Source organism: Spea bombifrons, chromosome 1, assembly GCF_027358695.1.
Source record: "Spea bombifrons isolate aSpeBom1 chromosome 1, aSpeBom1.2.pri, whole genome shotgun sequence".
In the NCBI taxonomy this organism is placed as follows: Eukaryota; Metazoa; Chordata; class Amphibia; order Anura; family Pelobatidae; genus Spea; species Spea bombifrons.
The window spans coordinates 126,888,650-126,911,668 of NC_071087.1; the positions used below are offsets into that span (position 1 = coordinate 126,888,650).

The 23,019-nt window shown below is 39.5% G+C and overlaps 1 protein-coding gene across 2 annotated transcripts in view; it reads right to left on the minus strand.

Annotated features, from left to right (window-relative positions):
• Positions 1-23,019, minus strand: part of HECTD4 (HECT domain E3 ubiquitin protein ligase 4) — a 70,479-nt gene that overhangs the window by 24,144 nt on the left and 23,316 nt on the right. For both annotated transcript variants that reach the window (XM_053473168.1, XM_053473162.1), the window contains exons 12-37: positions 22,737-22,969; positions 22,209-22,354; positions 19,651-19,721; positions 19,323-19,428; positions 18,921-19,041; positions 18,192-18,320; positions 17,205-17,329; positions 16,136-16,289; positions 15,311-15,411; positions 14,555-14,759; positions 14,272-14,391; positions 13,541-13,645; positions 13,126-13,289; positions 12,785-13,018; positions 12,013-12,205; positions 5,978-6,082; positions 5,503-5,591; positions 5,065-5,246; positions 4,745-4,880; positions 4,091-4,232; positions 3,594-3,760; positions 3,184-3,330; positions 2,724-2,908; positions 1,972-2,125; positions 1,341-1,621; positions 321-510 (exon numbers count right to left, since the gene is read on the minus strand). In XM_053473168.1, coding sequence (XP_053329143.1) covers positions 321-510; positions 1,341-1,621; positions 1,972-2,125; positions 2,724-2,908; positions 3,184-3,330; positions 3,594-3,760; positions 4,091-4,232; positions 4,745-4,880; positions 5,065-5,246; positions 5,503-5,591; positions 5,978-6,082; positions 12,013-12,205; positions 12,785-13,018; positions 13,126-13,289; positions 13,541-13,645; positions 14,272-14,391; positions 14,555-14,759; positions 15,311-15,411; positions 16,136-16,289; positions 17,205-17,329; positions 18,192-18,320; positions 18,921-19,041; positions 19,323-19,428; positions 19,651-19,721; positions 22,209-22,354; positions 22,737-22,969 — 3,985 coding nt within the window. The remainder of the gene's footprint in view (positions 1-320; positions 511-1,340; positions 1,622-1,971; positions 2,126-2,723; positions 2,909-3,183; positions 3,331-3,593; positions 3,761-4,090; positions 4,233-4,744; positions 4,881-5,064; positions 5,247-5,502; positions 5,592-5,977; positions 6,083-12,012; positions 12,206-12,784; positions 13,019-13,125; positions 13,290-13,540; positions 13,646-14,271; positions 14,392-14,554; positions 14,760-15,310; positions 15,412-16,135; positions 16,290-17,204; positions 17,330-18,191; positions 18,321-18,920; positions 19,042-19,322; positions 19,429-19,650; positions 19,722-22,208; positions 22,355-22,736; positions 22,970-23,019) is intronic.

Genomic DNA, 23,019 nt, shown 5'->3' on the forward strand with positions numbered 1-23,019 from the left:
GAATACTTACCTCCGGAACGCGTCACATCCGTCACGTAGCTAGAAGGCGGAGACTGCAGAGCGTGTAGCAGAAGCGGGGAACGCTCGCGGAGGTAAGTAAAAGGAGCCGAGTGCTCCAACAACGAATCGATCACTCGATTCATCGATAACGGAAATCGTCGACAACGATTTCCGTTATCGATTATTATCGATTTTATCGATTCGTTGTTTCAGCACTAATTATTATACAAAGATTTCAGGAGTTACAAAGGCATGTTAAAACAAAGTATTTTTACTGGTTTACATGGGGTACTAAAACTATGGTTTTGTTGAGACATTACCTGAGCAATGGCTGGAGAACTTCATGGGATGACTGATCCTCCCGTTTGTGAATAAAAATAGATAGCTTGCCATCCACCGCTTCACTTTCTTCCCCAGTATCTTTGTCAGCCTTCTGGGAATTCTTTGGACTGTTTTTTGACAAAGTGCTGTCTGGCTCAGAAGAAGTGGGGGAAAGAACGGTCTGGCATCCTGGAAATCAAATTGGAATAGTTATTTTATTATTTTCTGTTTAATCACCTCATGTTTTACCGTAACTATTTATTTTTGATGACCCTCCCAAGACATACACAAAGTTGTAAAATATACTTGCCTTGTTAAAAAAGTACATTTAGAATACGTAGAATTGTAGAAAAAATTTTTTGCCAAGGCAGTAATATAACACTAATTAATAAGCAAGAACGATGCATCACTAAAAACACACAGAAGCAGAAAATCTAAGACGATAACTTTCCAAAATCTACTACATCTCGGTGGCCCGGACCATAGGGTGATAAAGTCAGTCATCAAGGCAATTAACATCCACAATAATGTATGTAGAACAGCTGGCACCCTATATGTATTCACACATCAGCTATTTCTAAATGTGCAAGTATGCTATCTATACTAAACATGCAGTCCTCTGCTGTATACAACCCCGCATGTGTTACATGCTCACACAATTCTTCTAGTATTCCTTTCAAAATGATCCCAGCATAGAGAATATGTAAGCTTTAGAACCGTGTACCACGTTTGGGTTGTGAACTCATCTACAATTTTAAAAAGACTCCAGAATAAGCTGCAGCCAGCAGGGCAAACCACGGAGGCAGAGTATCATTAATTGGAGCCTCGTCACCAGCAGTTAGTAAACATACGTTTTTCATGTCAATCCATCACTATAGCTTATAGTTTTAGAATTGGTACTTAGAGCACTTAAGGGGGGTCAACTTTGAAAATAGGATAAAAAAATTGCCATAGGACTAAGTACTGCCTTTTGCACTACTGCCTTGTACTCCCCAAGCAGACAGCTCTCTGAAGGTTACCTGGGACTACATAATCAGCCAGTTTTGCAAGCAACAAGGAGGCAATTTTGGATGCAGGATCACTGGGATCCTCCTGCTCGTTGTCTAAAGACGGTACAGTGTAACTCCAAGGTGGAAGCTCAACGTTGCCACAATCTTCCACGCTCATGAGTGGCAAAGCAGCACGACAAAGCTGGAGGATAATAAGGACAAGCTTTGGGGATGGTCTTTGGTCCAGAAGGAGTGATAGGAGCTTGGAGACACAGGCGGGCTGGCTCAGGATTGCTTTCCCTATTTGACTCCTGTATGAAAAAAGGAACATCAAGGACATAGGCTTTTACTGATTTGTATGCATGGAAACACATATGGATAATGAAAACCTTGGGAAATACATAATTTGCTAAAAGCTTTAAAGGCACAGTAACTGTACATCTAGCATTACAGGACAATTTGGTCACATTCCATGTTTCTCTTTATAGACGTCTGTAGGTGAGGTACTGTACTCCAGGGGATCTTTTGCAAACAACCCCCCCCCCCCGTGTCTTTCAAAAGGCAAAACTAAAGGTTTAGAAATAAAGAAATAATATGTGTTTGCTTAAAGTCAGCAATCTATTGCTTTTCAAACACTGTGCTATAAACTTTCATGTGTCACCTGGAAAGGTCATTCAGAAGGCTTAGAACATCTTGCAGGGCATCATTTCCGGCGGCTTGGTTACCACAGCACTCTGTGGCTCGTGCCAAGTGGTTGGTCAGTAGGGTGGAAACCTGTCGTGCTAGACCAGAGTGGACAGCCTCTGTAGAACCACCTAAAACAAACAAAATACACAAAGAAAGTGGTAAAACTGTCAATAATAATTGACTAAACCCATTTGTGATAAGCAGCCATTTCTTCCATTGTTTCAGTAAAACAAGTGTGAACAGACCATATGATGATATCACTGTACATTAATGGATATGAAATAGAAAAAACAAAGCATTCTTTCACTTACATCATGTGTTGACATTTTTATTTAACAGGGGCTGTTTTGTTGCATCTGTTTGTACCCTAAAAGAATGTAAATCTCCAAATCAAACTAACTGCATATATATTTTTGCTGGAGTTTTATTTAACTATTGATAGCTATTTAGGTAGAAGGAGAAAGATATTTAGAGGCAGATATGTTTTATGTACACAATTTCGCTTCTAAACACATTCCTGTTTCAGTATATATGATTGTGGCATCTAGGCCACTAGAACACTGTAACGCATTTATAACTATGAACCATTTTGAGGACCTGGCAAAAGAGACATAATGGGAAGAAAGCTAATCAGAGGGGGATTTAAATGCTAAAAAAGGGACCCACTTGGCAAATATGTAATATGCAAATTATTTTATATGGGAAGTATATGTAGACAGTGCTGACCTTCCTCCTTCTCCCACTCCACACATCGGTTTGCCAAAACTTGGAAGGCTGCCCACGCCATAGTTGCCACTTTCTGCTTCTTGGTCTGTTTTTCACTGGAACTGGACTCTGTCTGGTTGCTTAAACTGCACAATCGGTCCATGAGCTGAACCAGCCCGCTCCGAACCAAACATTTCTCTTCACTCCTTATTGGGGAAAAATGTTTACTTTTATTAACTTTTGCATCTTTCACTGATACAGAGATCAGCCAGCACTCTGATTAACAACCACTGTCAAGCTTTAAGAAAAGCCCTTTAGGAATTATATTGCTGCAGCCGACTAATTCTTGAAGAGCAGTTTATATTCTGTGCAAATCTACCATATCTGTGGTTTTCTATGTGAAACAGGAACATCTTAACAGTTTAATTCTCCAAATCAGGAATACAGCTGTTTTGCATTGGTTCCAATTGCATCATGTTACCTTGTATAGGGTATAGTACATAAAAGCCCAATGCTATTTGCGCAGGCAATAGGATAACGGGCGCAAAGGGACACCACCGAGTTCATGGTCTCCCCAAAAGCTTCTTGAACTTGCTCCACCATCCCTCCGCATGTCAGCTCTTCAATCCTGTAAAAACATATTTAACACCATACACACTGAGAATGGCTTTAGCCTAACAAACCTTTACATTAGGCAAATTATACAACGCAATTCAATACATGCTATGATATTTAACCAGGAGTCAAACTGGAACTGTTCGTTAATCAGCTTCACCAGAATTAGGTACAACAGACTGAAATTGGCATTTAGGGTATTTTTTGAAAAATTATGGTATAAATAAAAAAACATTTCTTGTGTTCTTGCCTATACGTACAAAACCAGCATCGTACCTTGGTCCTCCCTGAAGAACCATAGTGACGGGTCCAACAAGATGCGTTACTCCCCCAACTCTGACAGCGGCGGTCAGCAGTTCCCGCATGTGGACCAGGGCTTGCTTACGCGTATTACCGCGGCGCCACCTTGTCTGTGCTGCAAGCAGAAAGCTGCTGCTTGACACCTGTAAGTCAGAATGCAATACCGAGAATTATATTTCTAATGTACTGCGCTTACTGATCTTTCTAATTTCATGTCGTAGCTGAAATAATTCCCATCCTCCACTTTTCTGCAGGTAAAGATAATGTAGCTGCTGCCACTGCTAGGGAAAGTCTAAACTATTCTGTCAGTGTTTATCATAAGGTCAATTCCCCTTCAGCGAGGGGAAAACTCTCCAGATATGCTCTAAATTGAGACATTACATAATGCTATGTATTGAATTCAATTAAGAACATATAGGTATTATGTTTTTTATAGAGAGATTATTGTGTTTGGTCAGGACAGGAAGACTTACAGCCTGATCAGGATTGGTCCCAATGAAAGCAAAGAGCTGCCCTAGTAAGACGCTGTATGTTGGCTTATCTCTGCTATCTTCAACAGCCAAAGACTGCAGCAGGGTGAAAGAGCTACTCCGATGACTGCTCACATTTCTTCTCCTGAAAATAAAGATGCGCACAGATAAATAATTATGTTGAGAAAACTCAAGTACTATAAAATTTACTTTTTTTTATTGTAGGGAAAAAAACATTGCAAGTTACTGATCTACAATGACACAGAAACAACATGATGTGGCCGTGAGTCAATCATGACGCCTAGAACCCGCGAGCAGCAGTATTCTTGCAGTTGTGTCTTGGAAATGTTTCACATTCTTGGAGATGAACCTGAGCCTTGGACTCTGCATTTTGAAGTTCCTCAACCTATTATAGCATGATTATTGTAGTTGATTTGCTATCTGCCAACCTGTTAAATTTTACTGTATGCTTGTGAATACCAACTTGACTTGCATCTGATACTTTTGAAAGAATTACCCAAGTCAATCACCCTGACCAGAAGTGTCAGTTATAAACCTCTCTGTTTCATTCCAGCCATTGTACAGGGACATAAAACTAATATGCGACAAGGTAGGTCTAGTGACAGAATTAGGAATTGTTACTGTATTTCATCCTACCTTGGGTTAGACTTATTAAACTCCATGTCGTTGCTGCCAATCATTTCCAGGTCAGATGGAGCTGACATGCTGCGCAGAAAAACAGGCTGGCGCACAGTGTGAGATATGACCTTGGCTTCAGAAACTGATTTACAAGCTGTAAAATGGAAATTAGACTTTAGGTGTGAAATATTAAAACAAGGCATACAAAGCACAAAAATACTTTTTCTCTGGATGCAAACATAAGGTGCATATATATATATATTTAAGTTAAATTGCGTATAGCAGCAGGTATTTAGATCTGTCTCATGGCTAATTGGTACGTTAAATATACATTATACCTGGAGGTTCTGTGGGAGTGCCACAGCCAGAGATACTCCTTGTGACGCCTGATTGAGCTGCAATAGTCACGTGTAGCAGAAGCTCCGCTCGGTTCATCAAACTCTTTATCAGTGTCTTTGTTTTAGCCATAGGATGACATGGCTTCTGAATTAGAGAATTCACTTCCTGGAAGAATTTCTCTCTAGTGGAATAAATAAATGATATAAATATAATGCACAGTATTACTGCAGGGAAAAAGAGAAATAATGTATGTAATACATGCTCTTAGACATTGGACAAATCCCTGACCTGCACAGAAAAAGGGTCATGTGACCATAAAGTCTATGATGCCAAATCTGAGGACAGGTCATATTGGGTTTTATACCCGTTCCTCTTATTTCTGAGCTCAGCAACACAAAACATGACGGAAAACACTTCAATTTTCTAGCCTGGCTTACCTCAGCGACAAAACCATGTTCTCGGGATCGCTTCCATCTATTGGAATTTCTTTCATGGAACACAGCAGCTCGAGTTCCTTTATTTTATTCTACAAATTCAGAAGACATGTTATTGGAAATGTATTTTCAGAGGCTAATGATTTGAATACCAAGACAATAAAAGGGCTTAAGTTGCACTAAAGCTTTGACGTGCTGCAAGCTTGACATGACAAGAAACAGGATACCTATAAGTAAGCACTAGTTTAATTACTGGCAGGTCACTGCAGCCATCACCAAATACCCTTGTGCTATTACAACAGCCATATTAACACTTGTTTTTACTGCTAGCCCTTACGGAAATCTTTATTACTCTATGGTGGATCCAGCTAAATGTATTGTGGCTAGTAACATCCATTTTGGGAATGGTTATTCCACTATAGCGATAACAACTCGACAACAACCCCCCCAACATAAAAGGTGAAATATTGTTGCATACCTCATTAAAATGATAGTCATAAAAAAATGGTGCGTTGTTCTCCAGTTTACCATTCAGCGCATCCTCCACTTCACTGTGCCATTTATGATCTAGCTCCGCAACACTCTGTCGAAGATAACAATGTCAGTGAATCCAGGACATCACTGTGGCATGTTTTCTTCCTAAACCTGTCGCAGTGGTCTCCAGTGTATGTTAAAATAAACATCTGAGAGTAATGCAGTTATTGTCCTGGTTTCATGGTTAACAATGGCCATTTCATTAAACTCATTATCAGACACAAAAGTGACTTGTGTCTCATACAGAATGATCTGAAACACAGATTTTTATATACGAAAAAACCCTTCAGTTCACAAGATATCCTAGATATCCTAGCTCGGATATAGGCCGCCCCCGTATATAGGCCGCACCCTAAAAGTTTGGTGCTTTTTTAAAGAAAAAGTTTTTTTTCTTTAACCCCTTGGCTGCTAAGCCATTTCACACCCTGGTGCTAAGCTAGTTTTCGGCATTTTGGTGCATCTCACGTTTAAACGTGTTTCAAGTAAATTTCTTGGGAATAAACTATACAAACCATATATTGTTTTTTTCAGCACACCCAGCAGATTCCAAATATACCATTTTTATATGTGTATGTCTCATTAGGTTTGCAAAATACAACCAAAAATGGGAAAAAAATGTAATTTTTCACTTCCAACTCAATAAAAACTAGTTTGTAATGTTATTTTTCTAAACTCTAATATCAAAACCTGTGTTGCTAAATATTTGTAGTAGGTAACCGGTCTAACATAAACAGACATTGAGAACAGTAGACTGTGTTTTTCTAATATTTTATTGCTAAAAGTTAAATTTATTAGACTATCACAAAATTCATCTTTAAATTTAATGCATGGCTGCGTCAATTAAACAGCTCTAGCTGCCCAGGATGTTAAAATATGCCAACAAAACTATATATTTTTAGAAACTACACCCCCAGCCGCAGCAAATGAGGTCTTATTTGTATTTGTATCACAAATCTGACTTGCACAACAAATAAGTGAATATATCACAAATAAAAATAAAAAATAAATAAAATTAAAAGCGACCAGTTCATTTATGTCTTCCGCACTCCAGGTTTGTCCTAGAAACACATGCAGCCCCTCATTTGATGCGCCAAGGGGTGTAGTTTCTGAAAATATATACTTTATGTACCATAATTTAACTTCCCAGCTGTCTAGAGCTGTCTAAATGCAGGCATCACCCCTAAATGTTTTAAGACAATTTTTTAACAAGATTCTCCAATCTGCCATATCTGAAGTTAAGGTGGTCTAGACATCTGGGAAGTTAAATTAGGGTACATAAAGTACACATTTCAAGAAACTACACCCCTTGGAGCTTCAAATGAGGGGTTACATGTATTTCTAGGACAAAAGTTAAGTTCACAGATAATGATGGAATATGTCGCTTTGGCTAGAAAATATGTTTTTTCTAACCATAGCGACATGTTCATTTGTGTCTTGCGCACTCCAGGTTTGTCCTAGAAACACACGCAGCCCCTCATTTGATTCGCCGAGGGGTGTAGTTTTTGAAAATATGTACTTTTTGTGCCATAATTTAACTTCTTACGTGAGCAGTAATGCCACGTCAAGGCTTCAACCCTAATTACTGACCATTCACACGCCTTTCATATCTCCATTCACTCGCAGAAGCACACACCATACTTTCCATACATTCACTCGTAGAAGCACACACCATTCTTTCCCCTTACAATCCCAAAGAGATGATCATAAAGGGAGAAAAAAATCACTTTTACAGCAAAAAATAAGTTTTGCAGTAAAAATGCAAGGGGCTCCAGGGATGACATGGTTAACTTACGTACTACAGGCTATACGGCTGATTTTTGCAGTTCATCTGGATTTCAAAAATTGCCTTCCTCTACCATTGGCTAAATTTAACCCCATGATCAAAGGGATCATGGGGTTAAAATTTAGTATCGGCCATTTTTAAAAAGGTAATGTGACTTTTTATAGCTGTATGATCACTGTGGTAACATTGGCTACCACAGTGATCATTTAGCTAGAATACTTAAACTTTTTTTTTTTTAAAGTTAAACCAGTTTATGTTTAGATAATTTAATTTGTAAAAAAGAATAAAAAATATTATGTTAAAAAAATAAAAATGTACAAAAAAAGTAAAAAAAATTATTTGGGGGTCTCTAAAGGCAGATAAATAGAGATCAAAATTGCCTAGAGACCCCCAAATATTTTTTTTTACTTTTTTTGTATATTTTTATTTTTTTAACATAATATTTTTTATTCTTTTTTACACGCATTATACCATTGGAAAGGTGAGGCGATTACCTTTCCAACGGTATATGTTGGGGGTCTGTAGCTGCTCAGATGCAGGCATCTAAGCAGCATGCCCCCATACCGTGAAAACTGACAATTGTCAGTTTTCAATAAAGTTGCGCGGTGACGTCATCGCGTCATTACGCGCGACATCACCGGCCGGATCGGGTGGTCCCAGTGATGCCCTTCAAAATGAGGGGCAGATCGCCGGGGTAGGTGGTGATGGGGGTCCACAGACCCCCATCAAGGTAGGAGAGTGCTAGCGACGGCATGGTGCCGTCGTTAGCACCTGACTGGGACTGCTAGCGACGGCACCATGCCGTCGTTAGCAGTCAAGGGGTTAAAAAAGCACCAAAAAAACATACTGCCACTCTGTGTCCCCCCGCCCCCCGAGATATGCTACCACTGTCCTCCCTCCCCGAGATACGCTGCCACTGTCCTCCCTCCCCGAGATACGCTGCCACTGTCCTCCTCCTCCCCCCCCCCGAGATACGCTGCTACTGTCCTCCCTCCCCGAGATATGCTGCCACTGTCCTCCTCTGCCCCCCCTCCCCAACATACCGGAGCAGACTCCCGGGGGTCTTGCGGGGCCGGCGGGGGACATCTACGCAATACAACTTCCGGTACCGGCACATCCGGCACCGGAAGTTGCATTGCGTAGACGTCCCCCGCAAGACACCCGGGAGTCTGCTCCGGTAAGTCCGGGGGGTGCAGAGGTAAAACGCATCCGCACGATGCGCTTATACAACCTCCCGTGTCGGCACCCCCCCCCCCCCCGTGGGAAGTGCTGGCAGGGGAGGCTGTCTGAGCGTATCAGGCAGTAGGATACAGGTCCCCTGCACCGCTGCGGGGGATCTGTATCCTAACCCCGCTGCCTGCCCGGCGCTAGACCCCGAATATAAGCCGCACCCCCACTTTAAAGTCTTAAAGTGGGGGGAAAAAGTGCGGCCTATATTCGAGCCAATACGGTATATATATATATATATATATATATATATATATATATATATATATATATATTAGGGCTGCAACAACTAATCGATAAAATCGATAATAATCGATAATGAAATTCGTTGGCAACGAATTTCATTATCGATTAGTTGAATCGATTATTATCGATTATAAAATGAGGGTTTTTTCAGAGCAAACGCTCTGAAAAATCCCCCTCATTATATAATCCGTTTAGTCTGACTCACCGTCTCACAGCAGCAGCTCCTACTTACTCCCCCTCCCTGTAATCACTGTGACAACTGGCCCCGCCCCTTCCTTCTCCAGGCCAGAACCACATGGCTGTGACACTCATCTAACTGTAAGTATATGTATATATATATATATATATATATATATATAATGTGTATGTGTGTATATATATATATATATATATATATATATATATATAATGTGTCTGTGTGTGTGTGTATATATATATATATATATATATATATATATATATATATAATGTGTCTGTGTGTGTGTGTGTATATATATATATAATATATATATATATACACACACACAGACACATTATATATATATATATATATATATATATATATATATATGTATATATATTTGGGCTACTGAAAGTTAGGGGAGGTGGGGGTTAATTTAGGGGCAGTTATGGTTAGTGGGGTGTTTAGGGTTAATTTAGGAGCAGCTGTGGTTAATGGGGTGTTTGGGGTTAATTTGAGGCAGTTGTGGTTAATGGTGTGTTTAGGGTTTATTTAGGGGATGCTGTGGTTGATGGGGTCTTTAGGGTTAATTTAGGGGATGCTGTGGTTAAGGGGGTGTTAAGGGTTAATTTAGGGGCAGTTATGGTTAATGGGGAGTTTAGGGTTAATTTAGGGGAATCTAAATCCTGGGGGCAGTGAAGTGACATATCTGGGGGTATAAGGCATATACAGTATATAAGGCATATGTGGGGAGGGCAGTGTGGCATGTCTGGGGAGGACAGAGTGGTGTATCAGGGTGTATAAGGCATATCTGGGGGTAGAGTGGCATATCTGGGGGTAGAGAAGTGGCATGTCTGGGAGGCAGGGTGGCATGTCTGGGGAGGATGGAGTGGGGTATCAGGGGATATAAGGCGTATCAGGCACAGTGGCAGATGTGGGAGGCAGCGTGGAGTGGCAGATGTGGGAGGCAGCGTGGAGTGGGAGGCATTGTGGAGTGGCAGATGTGGGAGGCAGCATGGCGTGGCATATTTGGGGAGGGCAGGGTGGCATGTCTGGGGAGGATGGAGTGGTGTTTCAGGGGGTATAAGGCATATCAGGCACAGTGGCATGTGGGGGGTAGAGTGGAGTGGCAGATGTGGGAGGCAGCGTGGAGTGGCAGATGTGGGAGGCAGCGTGGCGTGGCAGATGTGGGAGGCAGCGTGGCGTGGCAGATGTGGGAGGCAGCGTGGAGTGGCAGATGTGGGAGGCAGCGTGGTGTGGTATATGTGGGAGGCTGCGTGGAGTGCTGTGGTAGGCAGCGTGGCATATGTGGGGGGGCAGCATGGCATGTCTGGGAGGCAGCGTAGCAAGCCTGGGCTCAAATGTGCATATATTGGGGGGCTGGTTGGGAAATAAAGACAAGAAATGTATTATCAAAGTTTTTTTATTCTGCTGTTTGTATTTAACATCATTTGTTTAGTAAATTATTTTAAATAAATGAAAAATTTACATTCATTTTTTTTATCCGATTAATCGAAAAAATAATCGGCCAACTAATCGATTATTAAAATAATCGTTAGTTGCAGCCCTAATATATATATATATATATATATATATATATATATATATATATATATATATATATACACACACATACACACATACATAACATACACATGATTGCTAACAGCAATCACACCCCTATCATGCCCAGGCAACCAGTACGTGCTAGAACCTGGGCATGATAGGAGTGTGATTGCTGTGTATACATATTCAGCGAATGCTGAATTTTCAGTTTCGGTCCAGAATTTTCATTTTGGTGCATCCCTAGTTAAATATGTGGCAAACTCATGTGTGTATAAATTAACATGTAAAATATTTGCAGGGTTGGTCGTTGTTTGATAGTAAGAAACATTGCAAATATTCTGTGACTGCCACTGAAGATTTAACAGACTTCTAGCTACTGTTTCTTAAACTTGTCACTTGTCTTGGGATTACACTTACTGACCTGCCTTTTTCTATATAAAGAGACCCTCATTAAAAAAAAATAATAATAATAATACACAGCCTAAGGTAACAATAGCAAACGATAGTACAATACTGGGGGGTGTTCTGATCAGATTTAAAATTGGGACCCAGTCTCTAAGTTTTCCTTCTTTGTTTTGGTCACTAAGTCCTTTAATAAAATATTTCCTCAATTAGTTGGTAGTTATACCAAGTTATGTTTTAGGATTATTGTTTCTGGTTTAGGTTCCACAATCACCATTGGGTATTAAAAACCCAAATGGTGACTTAATAATGATTTGCTATCTAAGGAAAAGAGAGCAATAACGCTTAAACGTAAATAAAGTATAATATATATATATATATATATATATATATATATATATATATATATATATATATATCCTGAATGTTATATATTTGTTCTGGAAATGTGAAGTAAAAATATTTCTTCTATTTCTTTCTATATTTTAAAGTAAATATGGCATATAATCTATGAACATTTACTCATCCACTCCAAACAAGTTTGATCATTGATGGTTACTTCCTTGGATTTTACCTGCAATTGTCTCTCCATTGCATTCAGCTTCTTGAAGGTTTCCCCCATAATTTTACACAGTAAGTCATACTCTTCCAGATGCTCCTCTCGATACTGGTAGTTTACCAGGGACTGCAAAGCATCAACCAAGTTCAAGTGCTTAATGACACACGACACCACCATTTCTTCCATAACATCAGGCTGAATTACTTCTCTGTGGATGAGAAGAACCAGATCATAACAACACTGTATATGCCAAACAGAAAATAATGCACTGTTGACCTTATAAACATTCTCTGCTACAATGACTTTCCATTATGGGAAACAAAATAAAATTCTGTTACAGAACTAGGCTGTACACAAAGCCTCCCATTGTATCATTCATAGGGTAAAACCAAAAAGGGCTTCCTACATGATGCTGAATTAAACTTATTTATTACCAGGGAATAATAGAAGGAAATACTAATAGCCAAAACATTTTATGGGATGTAGTCATGTAGGGTGACAAAAATGGCATAGATGAAAAGTGCCTCAACAAGCACCCAGAAGGCCACAGGATTCAATAACCAACAAAAGTGTTCATTAGCATTTTCCAGCTGGTTACATGAGCTTGTCCTATCACAACTTCATTAACAAAACATACAATTTGAATATAAAAAAAAATCAGTGAGTGTAGAATATGTACAAGATTCAAATCATAAACAGAAATTGGCCAATAGGAATTAGAGAAGATATCAGGCCTGGTCATTCATTTTTAAAATACTGAATTACACATTTTCTGCATTCAACATACTTTATGCTTGGTCTAAACTGGGGTCTGGCCCTTCCAGATATTTCTCTCAATTTGATCATAATCCCAGGAGGCAGTCTGATCCTAGGGAGCTCAAAATAATTCCTCATGGGTGGCAGCAAAATATCAGATGGGTATGTGAATTCCTGGTCTTCTTCAATCGTAAGAGGCAGAGGGGATGGACTTGGAGTGAGTGCAGGAGACAATGCACCATTTGCTTCTACCTGCCACTGGCATCTAAAATGGAAAAAGAAACAAATCAAATCATTCACACAAAACCAGGATTCAAGAAAAACACACAATTCCGTGAAATAATCAAGTTGCATAGTAGGCAATATACTAACCTCTGTAACAGTTTTGACCTCAAAAGATCATGGCATGTTAACTCTTCTTTGGTGATTTCTGGACCATTGTATAAGATACGTAGCATAGAACAAGCCAAAACAGACAGGCCCAAGGCCAGATCCACCAGGAACGGCAACCCTCCTGACACATCTTCTGAGGATTCCTACAGAAGAAAAAAAACACATCACTGGTATAGCACAAGAGGGTTGGATTACAGGAGAAGACACCATACATCATCTTAATTAAAAATAAAACAATTGCGGCAATACTTTAAGAATATTCTTTCTATGGTCTTTCATGCAGTCCCGGTGTCGCTACATTTATATAAGACAGAACATTCTCTCTAGCCACTCTTGCAGCTTTCCTGAAGCATCCCAAGCCCTCTGCAAACCACCATCATGAATTAGAACTGACCTGAGCTCTCACTGTGCAAGAAAAGCCCCACATTGCTTTGTCTGGGGTGTTGTGTTCACGGCCACTTCTCATTTCAAAGGAAAATGTCACTGTGTCACCCTCAACCTGCAACGAAAGCTGGGGATCAATGCTTACACCTGTGAAAAACTGTGAAATCTGCTACAACGATCAGATCACAGTAACAAGCATCAAGAATCACGTGAAAAACAGCAATCGTGGTCAGATCTGAATATATTTCTGTTGTACTGAAACATCTTATTAAATGCAGATGGATTGGAATAACCGCCACTGCATAGTTTAGTGGTGTTTGTGCGATTAAATACATCTCTGTATTTAAGGTATGCAAGGTCACATCTTACCATTATAAGTGCTTAATTTAGCATAAAAATAAGATTAATTGCGACAACAATGGGCTTTATGAGCCATCCAAAATCCACAAGTAGCTAAGGGAGGAAACTCACTAGCTTTAACTAATATTATCAAGTACAAAAGTCTTTATTTACTGCAAAAAATATCGGTTTCTTTTTGGATGGTTACTGGTGACCTACCTGCTCTAAATAATGCACACCAAACTGTGATGGCAATATTCTTTCATTAGTATACCAGTTTAATAAAAATAATAATAAAAAAAGCCTATTCCTGGTATACTACCACTGAATATAAATAAAACAACATTTAATATAAAGACTTTCTAGGGTTCTGGAGTAATAAATGAATAAATGTAACAATACCTTAACCAAGTCTTTTGGCCAACCTGTCCCTAAAACACTCCTGCTTCCATATCCCAGAGTGTTTCCGCCGTATTCTGCAACTTTACGGCTGTTCGTATTTGGACCAGCATATATGACCAGCTACACAAACAAAAAAACCAAAATAAAATCAGCTGCGTTGATAAACGGAGCATTGACATCAAAAGTCTGATTTATACAAAACGGTACAAATGCAGAAAAGGTTATACACCTTATATGAAGTTATCAATAAATCATGGGGTCACACAGCTTTTTGCACTCTAACCTTGTCATAATCATACTGTGAAGAACATCTGCTGTCAAATCGAAGGTAGAGGCAGCGTGCTCCAGGTATGTGTACAGTCTCTTTGAACTTGTAATTGTCTCTCACTGGGTGAGCCGTTTCCACCGTTTTCCCCGCAGCCCAAGGAGCTGGAATCTTCAAGCCCGTCAGAAAGCCAGGCTCCTCTCTCTCCTCCAGCATTCTACTGCTAGCAAGGAGAACGAAGGTAACGTCAAGCGCATTAGCACTTAAAGACGGGAAACCGATCAAGACGTTTGAAAGTATAACTTGGCATAGACTTGGGGACATGGATTATCAACCTCTGGTAAATGCCGTTCTACTTGGCCAAGATACTTATTCAAATGCAAAATAAAACCCACATCTAGAAGGCTGTCGAATTTTCATCAGGAATTTACTTAAACAGCATTTTTTTCCAGAAATAATAAGGGGACCATGCTTAGTCTCTAATACAGGTATATACAGTCAAGAGGGCCAAATCAAATCAAATAGATATAGCCAAAAGTTACCTTGTAGTCTTCTTTAGAGATTACCTTAACAATCTATCTTTATAATATATGAGATATCCTTCAACTTCTTACTATCCACATGCCCTGTAGAGCATTTGTATTATACTGTACATTCTATGCAGAGCGTCTTTCTTTTTTCAAATGCCAGCTCCTAACAGACACTCGTGCCCATGGTTTTGGTTACATGTGACATCCAGTTTTATTACAATTAAAAAAGAACTTGTGGGTTTACCTGTCACTAGGGAAGAACTTGCTCTTCAGTTCTGAGATTCCACTGGGAGAATTGTCAACCTCTACCAAAACTGGACTCTGGGTTTTTAGTAACAGAGCCGTCTAAATAAAGAAATATTCCAAGATGGTACTTAGAGGAAGAAAACATGGTGCACATTTTACTTTATGATTTGATGTAACATGATTTCTGGGGAAATCTGTAATGAATTTATTTAGGGTCAATCTAATGTTGCATACAACCAATCAATGAAGAATGTATATTAAAGTACTTTGAAAGTACTTTAATATTAATTCTTCAACCAGCCTGGCAAAAAAAAATTACTTATCTTAAGGAGAAGCTGCATCTCCAGAGTTGCAGTACACTGCCCCCTCCGTAGCCCCATTTTCATACCACTTTTGGTAGCATGAAGCAGCCAATTGGTGAAAGGAAAGCGCTGAAGGAGGGAGCACTCTTTGCGGACGCACATGGTGGTGGTGAGGGGGTCTCATATATAAAATACATTTGACGACAGGAGTGTTACTTTAATATTCTTGATGAAGATTTATACTATTGGCGCCAACTGTACATCTGTGTGATGTAGATTAAGACCTGCCTATAGCACGAACCTATAGAGTCTTCATTTATAGGTGACAGGGAGGATGTCTGTTCTGAGGTCTCTTTATAGAAGTCTGTTTTTAATATTTTATTTTACTGGTCTTGTAGTAATGACAGTTTACTGTCCACGACAGCGCTATCAAAGGAGAATACATATTAAAGGACTCGCTATTTGTTTGTAGACACACTATCAAACAGCATAACTGCATTACGACTGCAATGAGCCCTTACCTGACTGGTATAAAGCACCAGCTGCACTAGCTGGGGCATCAGAGCATCGGCCATGGTTAGGGTCTGCAGATTTGGATGCATGAGGGAGGTAAGGAGTACCGGAAGGAGGTGCCCAAGCATTGTGGACTTGGTAATCTGTTCTAGTCCTTTCAGTCTACAATAAAAAGTCACAGTTAACTGATCCTCCAAGCCAGGCAAACAGTCATGCACGGAGAAATGGACACGCAACCAATAAAATGCGTCTCATCCCAAACATAAATATCATGTCAGAGTTATTTACATTCTTAAATGTTATATGTATAAAGAAGAATAGCACTGCTTATTTGTGTAAACAGATTATTAACCTAATAAATAATTAATAAAACTTGGAACACGGATATAGAAAGTATATTCACACCAGGGCAGGGTAACAAACAACTTTTTTGTGTAATTTTATACTGATTATTTATATATATCTCAACTATAAGCAACGTTATCTTTTTGTGTGTGTAAAATCTTAAGTTACAGGTATGCATTATATAACATAGGTCTAATAGAATAGAGACTAGGAGATACTTTTATTTGTATTATTTTATAAAGAGTTTTTAGACAGAGTTTTATTCTTGCTGTTGTAATTTCTCCTTTACAGATATTTCGGGAACAGCACACATGGGATATCCGCAGTCAATAAGGCTGACATTTGTTATTGCTCATTCAGCTCTATGTAAGCCTTTCGAGGCACTTAGAGACAAGTTAAAAGCAGTGTGTTAAAAGCAACGTGCTAAACTTATCTGGCTCAGGTTTAATAAAACACGACACGTTAATACATCCAGCTGAGGGCTGACTAAACACTTTTTGATAAAACCGAGCTCACTGTGTGCTTTGGGAGCATTACAAAAAGGGCGAACAGTAAAAACATGCCATGACGCTACTGGTCTTCCCTCAGTTCACATGTTTAATAGCATAATTGTCTCAGTTTCATGCATGATTTTAGTATGCAGTACACAAATTAGTCAACATACCATTCTCTCCAACACATGTTGATACATAGATATTATAATAAAGAAAATAATTTTTTAACTCATTTTACCTGATATCCCTATCGGGAATGTCACTGTTGATAAGGGCAGTGGTCACGCGTTGTAACATCTCCAAGACTTCATCGCACCCTGTTAGTATCTGGGTTGCTAGGCTCAAAATGCTTGCCTGTAAATCCTACAATCGCGAGAGAAGAAGAAAAATACTTTATAAGTTAAAGCATATCTGATACGGAGACTTTACCTCAACATCGGTGTGAGCCCGGAGCTATTTTGTCACTATTTTCACCTCAGATACAGCATATCTGTTGCTGACAATCAAGTGTCCTCTCCTGTTTGCTCCAAACACATATATGACACTGCACAGCAGTCATTGTATGATATAAATTATTTTGTGCAAGGAGCTGTAGGATAGTTGTACAAATGTTCCTTCAGTCTGAAATTAATTTCTCCACGTCTAGACAGGAAACATGAAACACAATGCTGGACAGGTGTCAAAAAACACACAGATGGTGGACAATATAAGGCTTTTTTTTGCTTAATTCTCCTCAACTAAAATTGTGTATAAATTGGTGTGGGAATATTGAACTTGGGCCCTTGAGAAATCACATGCATAAATGAGATACAAAGGAGACAAAATGGCATATGAGAGCCAGGAAGTTACAGGCATTCCTCCAGCCATTTCAAGACGCATCACCAACAACAACAAGGGATTGTATTTGCTTGTCTGTAGCCATAATGCAAAGCACTGCTGGGGAATCGAACCTGTTGTTTCCAGGAAAAGTGCAATAACTAGCCCGTAAAGAAGCTATCTGTGCCATCAAAGCCTTTAGACAGGCTAATGTGGCAATCCGTGGAAGAGCTTAGTAGCTGGGTGGGACATTTTGCACAGATACCTCACTATGCCCTGCTGGCTGTAAGGGGGACCTCAATGTATCTATACTAGAAACAATCATGTCATGTACCATCAATGATTAGTTACCAACGGCTGACATTCACAAACATAAAACAGCATTATTAATATAAAATCTGGTGTTTACCTGTACCTTCAATGTTTCCCCCTGCAGGGAGCTGTCACTGTCATCACACTCATCAGGTTTGATTAAGACAGTGTTACTGAGGAGGTGATTCTGCACAGCCATCAAATAAAGCAGGCATGGGGAGGCAACCTTCAATACACATAAAAAAGCAATGTTGCACAAGAGATAGTTTAATTACTGAACACCAATTGTCCACATGTAATATATATATATATATATATATATATATATATATATATATATATATATATATATATATATATATATATATATATATATATATACACATATATATACACATATATATACACACACACACACAGCTTTATATAACACAGTGCAGTATGCTATAAGCCATAACACATGTTATTAGCAGTCCAGAGACTACATCGCTATGAAGCATAGTGGTCGTACTACAGCTTGCCAGTCAATATGCAGCTATAATCCCTATACTATTTGGCCATCGTCAGAAAGAGCTTCGTTACTATAGATCAAGTCTGAATGTTTATTTAAAGACACCAAACTTAACTTCCTACACTTCCAACGGCAAGCATTCAATGGTTTACCACATTATAGGGCTGCATTTTATTGGAATTTTCCACCATAACCCAGGGCCATTCGAAGGTAAAAAGCTAACATCCGTCTTATGCACCGACCTAATACAGAGGCACATCAGGTGTGAGTACAATTAACTAACACAGATATCCTTAAACACTGTGTTGATCTTACAGGCACAGTTGATAGGAGTCTTTGGAAATCTTCTTTAGACACTGTTTGGCACTTGGTGATCAAAATGCATGATTCGCGAACGACAATCTTCAAAATATAGTGCAATAGCTCGTCATTCAGCCTGGGAAAAGAAAGTGTAAATGCTGATACAAATACTCATTAATTTGATTCATTTTCTACTAGTTCTGCTGTGGAATCTGCATTACACACAGAAAGATCGTAGTCTGGTCATACTTGAACAAAACTTAAATCTAACACCAACATAAATACATAATTGGACGACTTAAGAAGTGTTCTATCAACAAATGGAATGGGGTAATCACCAAGAATATTCTGCTAGTTGCCATGGTAAAGAGGCCACCTAATGAGTATCCCCCCATAGAGGGAAAATGTCAGATTTACCTATAATGTTCATCTTCATCGCTTCCAAACCTGTTGTTTTGAAGCTGTTCTGTCAAGTTTGTCAAGATGACATCTCTGAGCTGGGAGAGCCCACTATTTCTGTCACCTGCGTAATATTGTTACAATTAAATCACATCACACTGCAAATTCATTTGCTACTGCAGCACCCAAACATAGGACATAACCCCAACAGTATTCATTAGAGATATTTGAATTTGTGCACTAACATTTTACATGTTTAGGCATTCATATACACTTTTTCTATAGGAATAAAAATGTACATCAGTATGCAAAATATTTAAGTTATCAACCAAACACACTCCCTTACCTTCTGTTAAAATAAGTTTGAGCAAGTTGTTGATTTCAAGTTCCCCTGGATTCAGAATGTTTAAACCATAACTGCAATAAAAAGTCAAGCCAAGTATTACTACACTTATTGTGTTCACTTATGAAAAAAATACATTGATGTAAGAGAATTTGAATGTCATTTGATTTTACAATGACCTGCATAGTGCCTAGCACAAATATTACCCAACACACTCCTATGACATATTCACACAATCTTTAGTGCAGGATAATCCTATCGGTATGTTGTAACTGATGCTCATGATGTTTAAAGGGCACTCCACTGCCCTTAATGCATATGATAGGTGAGTGGCCCCTTTAAATTTTCATGTGGTCTGCTTTGCAAATGCATAGGTGGGTTCCCCAAATGCATTTGCCCCTTTCCTCAGCTTCCAGGAGGAGATGCATTTGGTTGAATGTATGTCCCCACACGTGATGTATTCGCCTTCAGTTAGATCCAATGTTGACTGTGCTGAACACTGTATGCATGGCTCTGTTTAAATCCCTGTCTGCCTTAGTAAAGTCATACTATTGATTTCAATAGGAACACTTTCCTGCCAATGATTGGCTGCTTAAGCTGTCAATCAGTGGCAACAAACTTTGGATCATGGCAGAAGAAAGAATATTTTCTAAAATGGCTGCAAATTCTGAGACAGGTAAGTTTTATCTGATTTTCATTTTCATATTAAAGGACACACATTTTAATACTGTGGAGTACTTTAACATGCATACTTCTATAGTAGGGGGGTCAGGGACATTAGACTGTCCCTTTAACAAGTGCAAGCTGGGACTTCTCTACATCAGAATGATGTTTCTTACATTACCAACAGAAAGTACTAACAACTAGAGGCAGAAAGAATACACTATCTGTTGATGATAACCTTGCCACTGAAGAATGGGCCTCATTTGCATGTATTTGCAGTGAGCATAGTACAGATTAATGTGCCAGAGCACCAATTACTGGAGCACTTTGGGAGACAACCCCTAGTACACATGCGTCACTTACCAGTTCCCCTACTAGGCTCTGTCTCAATCAATTACTGCCATTTAGGCATTCCCCATCCGATGTTCTAACCAAGTCTTGCCTGTGAAGCTTTATTAACCTTTTTTTTTTTATAGAATTAGGGGACACCAATGGTATATGTGATTAATAGCTGGAAAGTATATAAAGTAGTGATGGGAAGTTCGGATCATTAAAGTGAATCGGATCATTTCGATTCGTTCACTGAAATGATCCGATTCATGATCCGGATCTTCGGATCACTCAGTGTGCCTGCACGGAGTTACTGTTTTCCAGTAACTCCGTGCAGGCACACTAACGATTGGCCCCGCCCCTTTCATTATGAATCCTCCCCCCTGCCTCCAGTGATGTCAATGAAGGCAGAGAGTCGTTCAAAGATTCGGATCTTACAGGGATCCGAATCTTACAGTGATCCGGATCACTGTAAGATCCGGATCATTGTAAGATCCGGATCTTTGAACGACTCTCTGCCTTCATTGGCATTCTAATCTTTAGGGTTAATTTCAGGGGCCGTTATGGTTAATGGGATCTTTACGGTTAATTTCAGGGGCAGTTATGGTTGATGGGGTATAAGGGTTAATTTTATGCTGATGACTGAGGGTTAATTTAATTAATTTAATAAAGTTAACTGTATGTGCAGTTATAGGTAAATGGGGGCAAACTCAGGGGAATCTAAATCCTGGGGGCAGTGTGAACATTATTAATGTATTTATTTATAAAAGTATGGTATCAGTAATATTCTCTGAATGATTCGAATCTCTGTAAGATTCGGATCCTTGTAAGATTCGAATCATTCGACTCTTCGGTTCATTCGACTCTTCGGTTCATTCGACTCTTCGGTTCATTCGACTCTTCGGTTCATTCGACTCTTCGGTTCATTCGACTCTTCGGTTCATTCGACTCTTCGGTTCATTCGACTCTTCGGTTCATTCGACTCTTCGGTTCATTCGACTCTTTGAACGAGTCTCTGACTCTATGAGTCATCCTTCCTGTGTGAATTAATGAGCTGTAACCTGACCCCAGAGTCTGTGTCTGAGTGCTCTGCAGATGACTCACAGCTCTAGGATCAGGTTACAGCTGCATGATTCACAGACTGAACCGCTACAAATGAATCGTTCAGTCTAGTGAACCGATTCATCCGGATCACTAAAAAGAACCGGATCAAATGAACGATTCGTTCATGATCCGGACATCACTAATATAAAGCCCTAACTGGTGCTGGAACCCACACCCCATAAGTTAAACATTCTTTTTCTAAACGTCATTCAAGTGTTATTAGGAATACAAGCATTCGGCTAACAATTCAACTTTTATCTCTGCTAAGTCTCATCAACAACACACCTTTAGGGGTGTCATATGCACAATTTACATCGACATAGAAAGGGATTCCTACATTTCTGCAACCCAGAAGAGCCTGTTTACTCAATTAAAGACTACAAAAATCCTGATGGCTGAGAACTTTTGTTCCCTCACTGCTTTAGAGACACACACTGCTCCACAACGACCTAAGTAAAACTTACCTGATCGCCAGGCAGACCTCCTTTTGAATTTCAGGGCATATTTGGTCTTTGGGTGCCATCAGTAGCTGCCAAAGTAACAGGCCTGCCCTGCGGATGGTCTCGCGATTTCTTTCAGTTTGAGGGCTCAGAAAGAATTTGAATACCACCTGAAAACAGAACATACCCATTTCACTTTAATCTCAATTAATCAAAAATGTAAAGCAGGAAAGATATTTCCCCCAAAACACCCACATTCAACCATGCTTTATTTTTGTAAAGAAACTGCCGATGACTGCTCTACATTAATTATTTTGTACTAAATTTTCATTACAGGAAAGTATGACAAATGACAACAGGCATGCTACGGTCTGCGGTGCCGATTGTTGTGTATGCTAGATGTCCTTTTGTGCTCTATGTTTGTCTCAATGAACCCGACTTGAAAAAGATAGCACTAATATCATCCTGGATATCTGTGAGGAAAGTTACCACCTCTGTGCTGATGACACTCTAATCTGCCTCTTCTTCATCTACTACTCAGAAGTACAGTACCTGGAATACTACTAGGATGCAGCGGATGATGCATTTATCGCCGTTGACCATTGCTTTCTCCATGATGTCGCAGATGCTGCTCAGATGATGTGTTTCAATAGGATGCTGTTTGCCCAGAAAACTTGTGATAGGCAAAGTATTGCTGGTAGACAGAAGATTGAGCTGATGGATGCACATGGCACCAACGTGATGGAGGAGTTGGTTTATAACCTCACTGGTTGATACAGCCTCTCCTGCAGAAATGTATAAACGTGACGTCATTCGTAAGCAAATTAATTCCCCA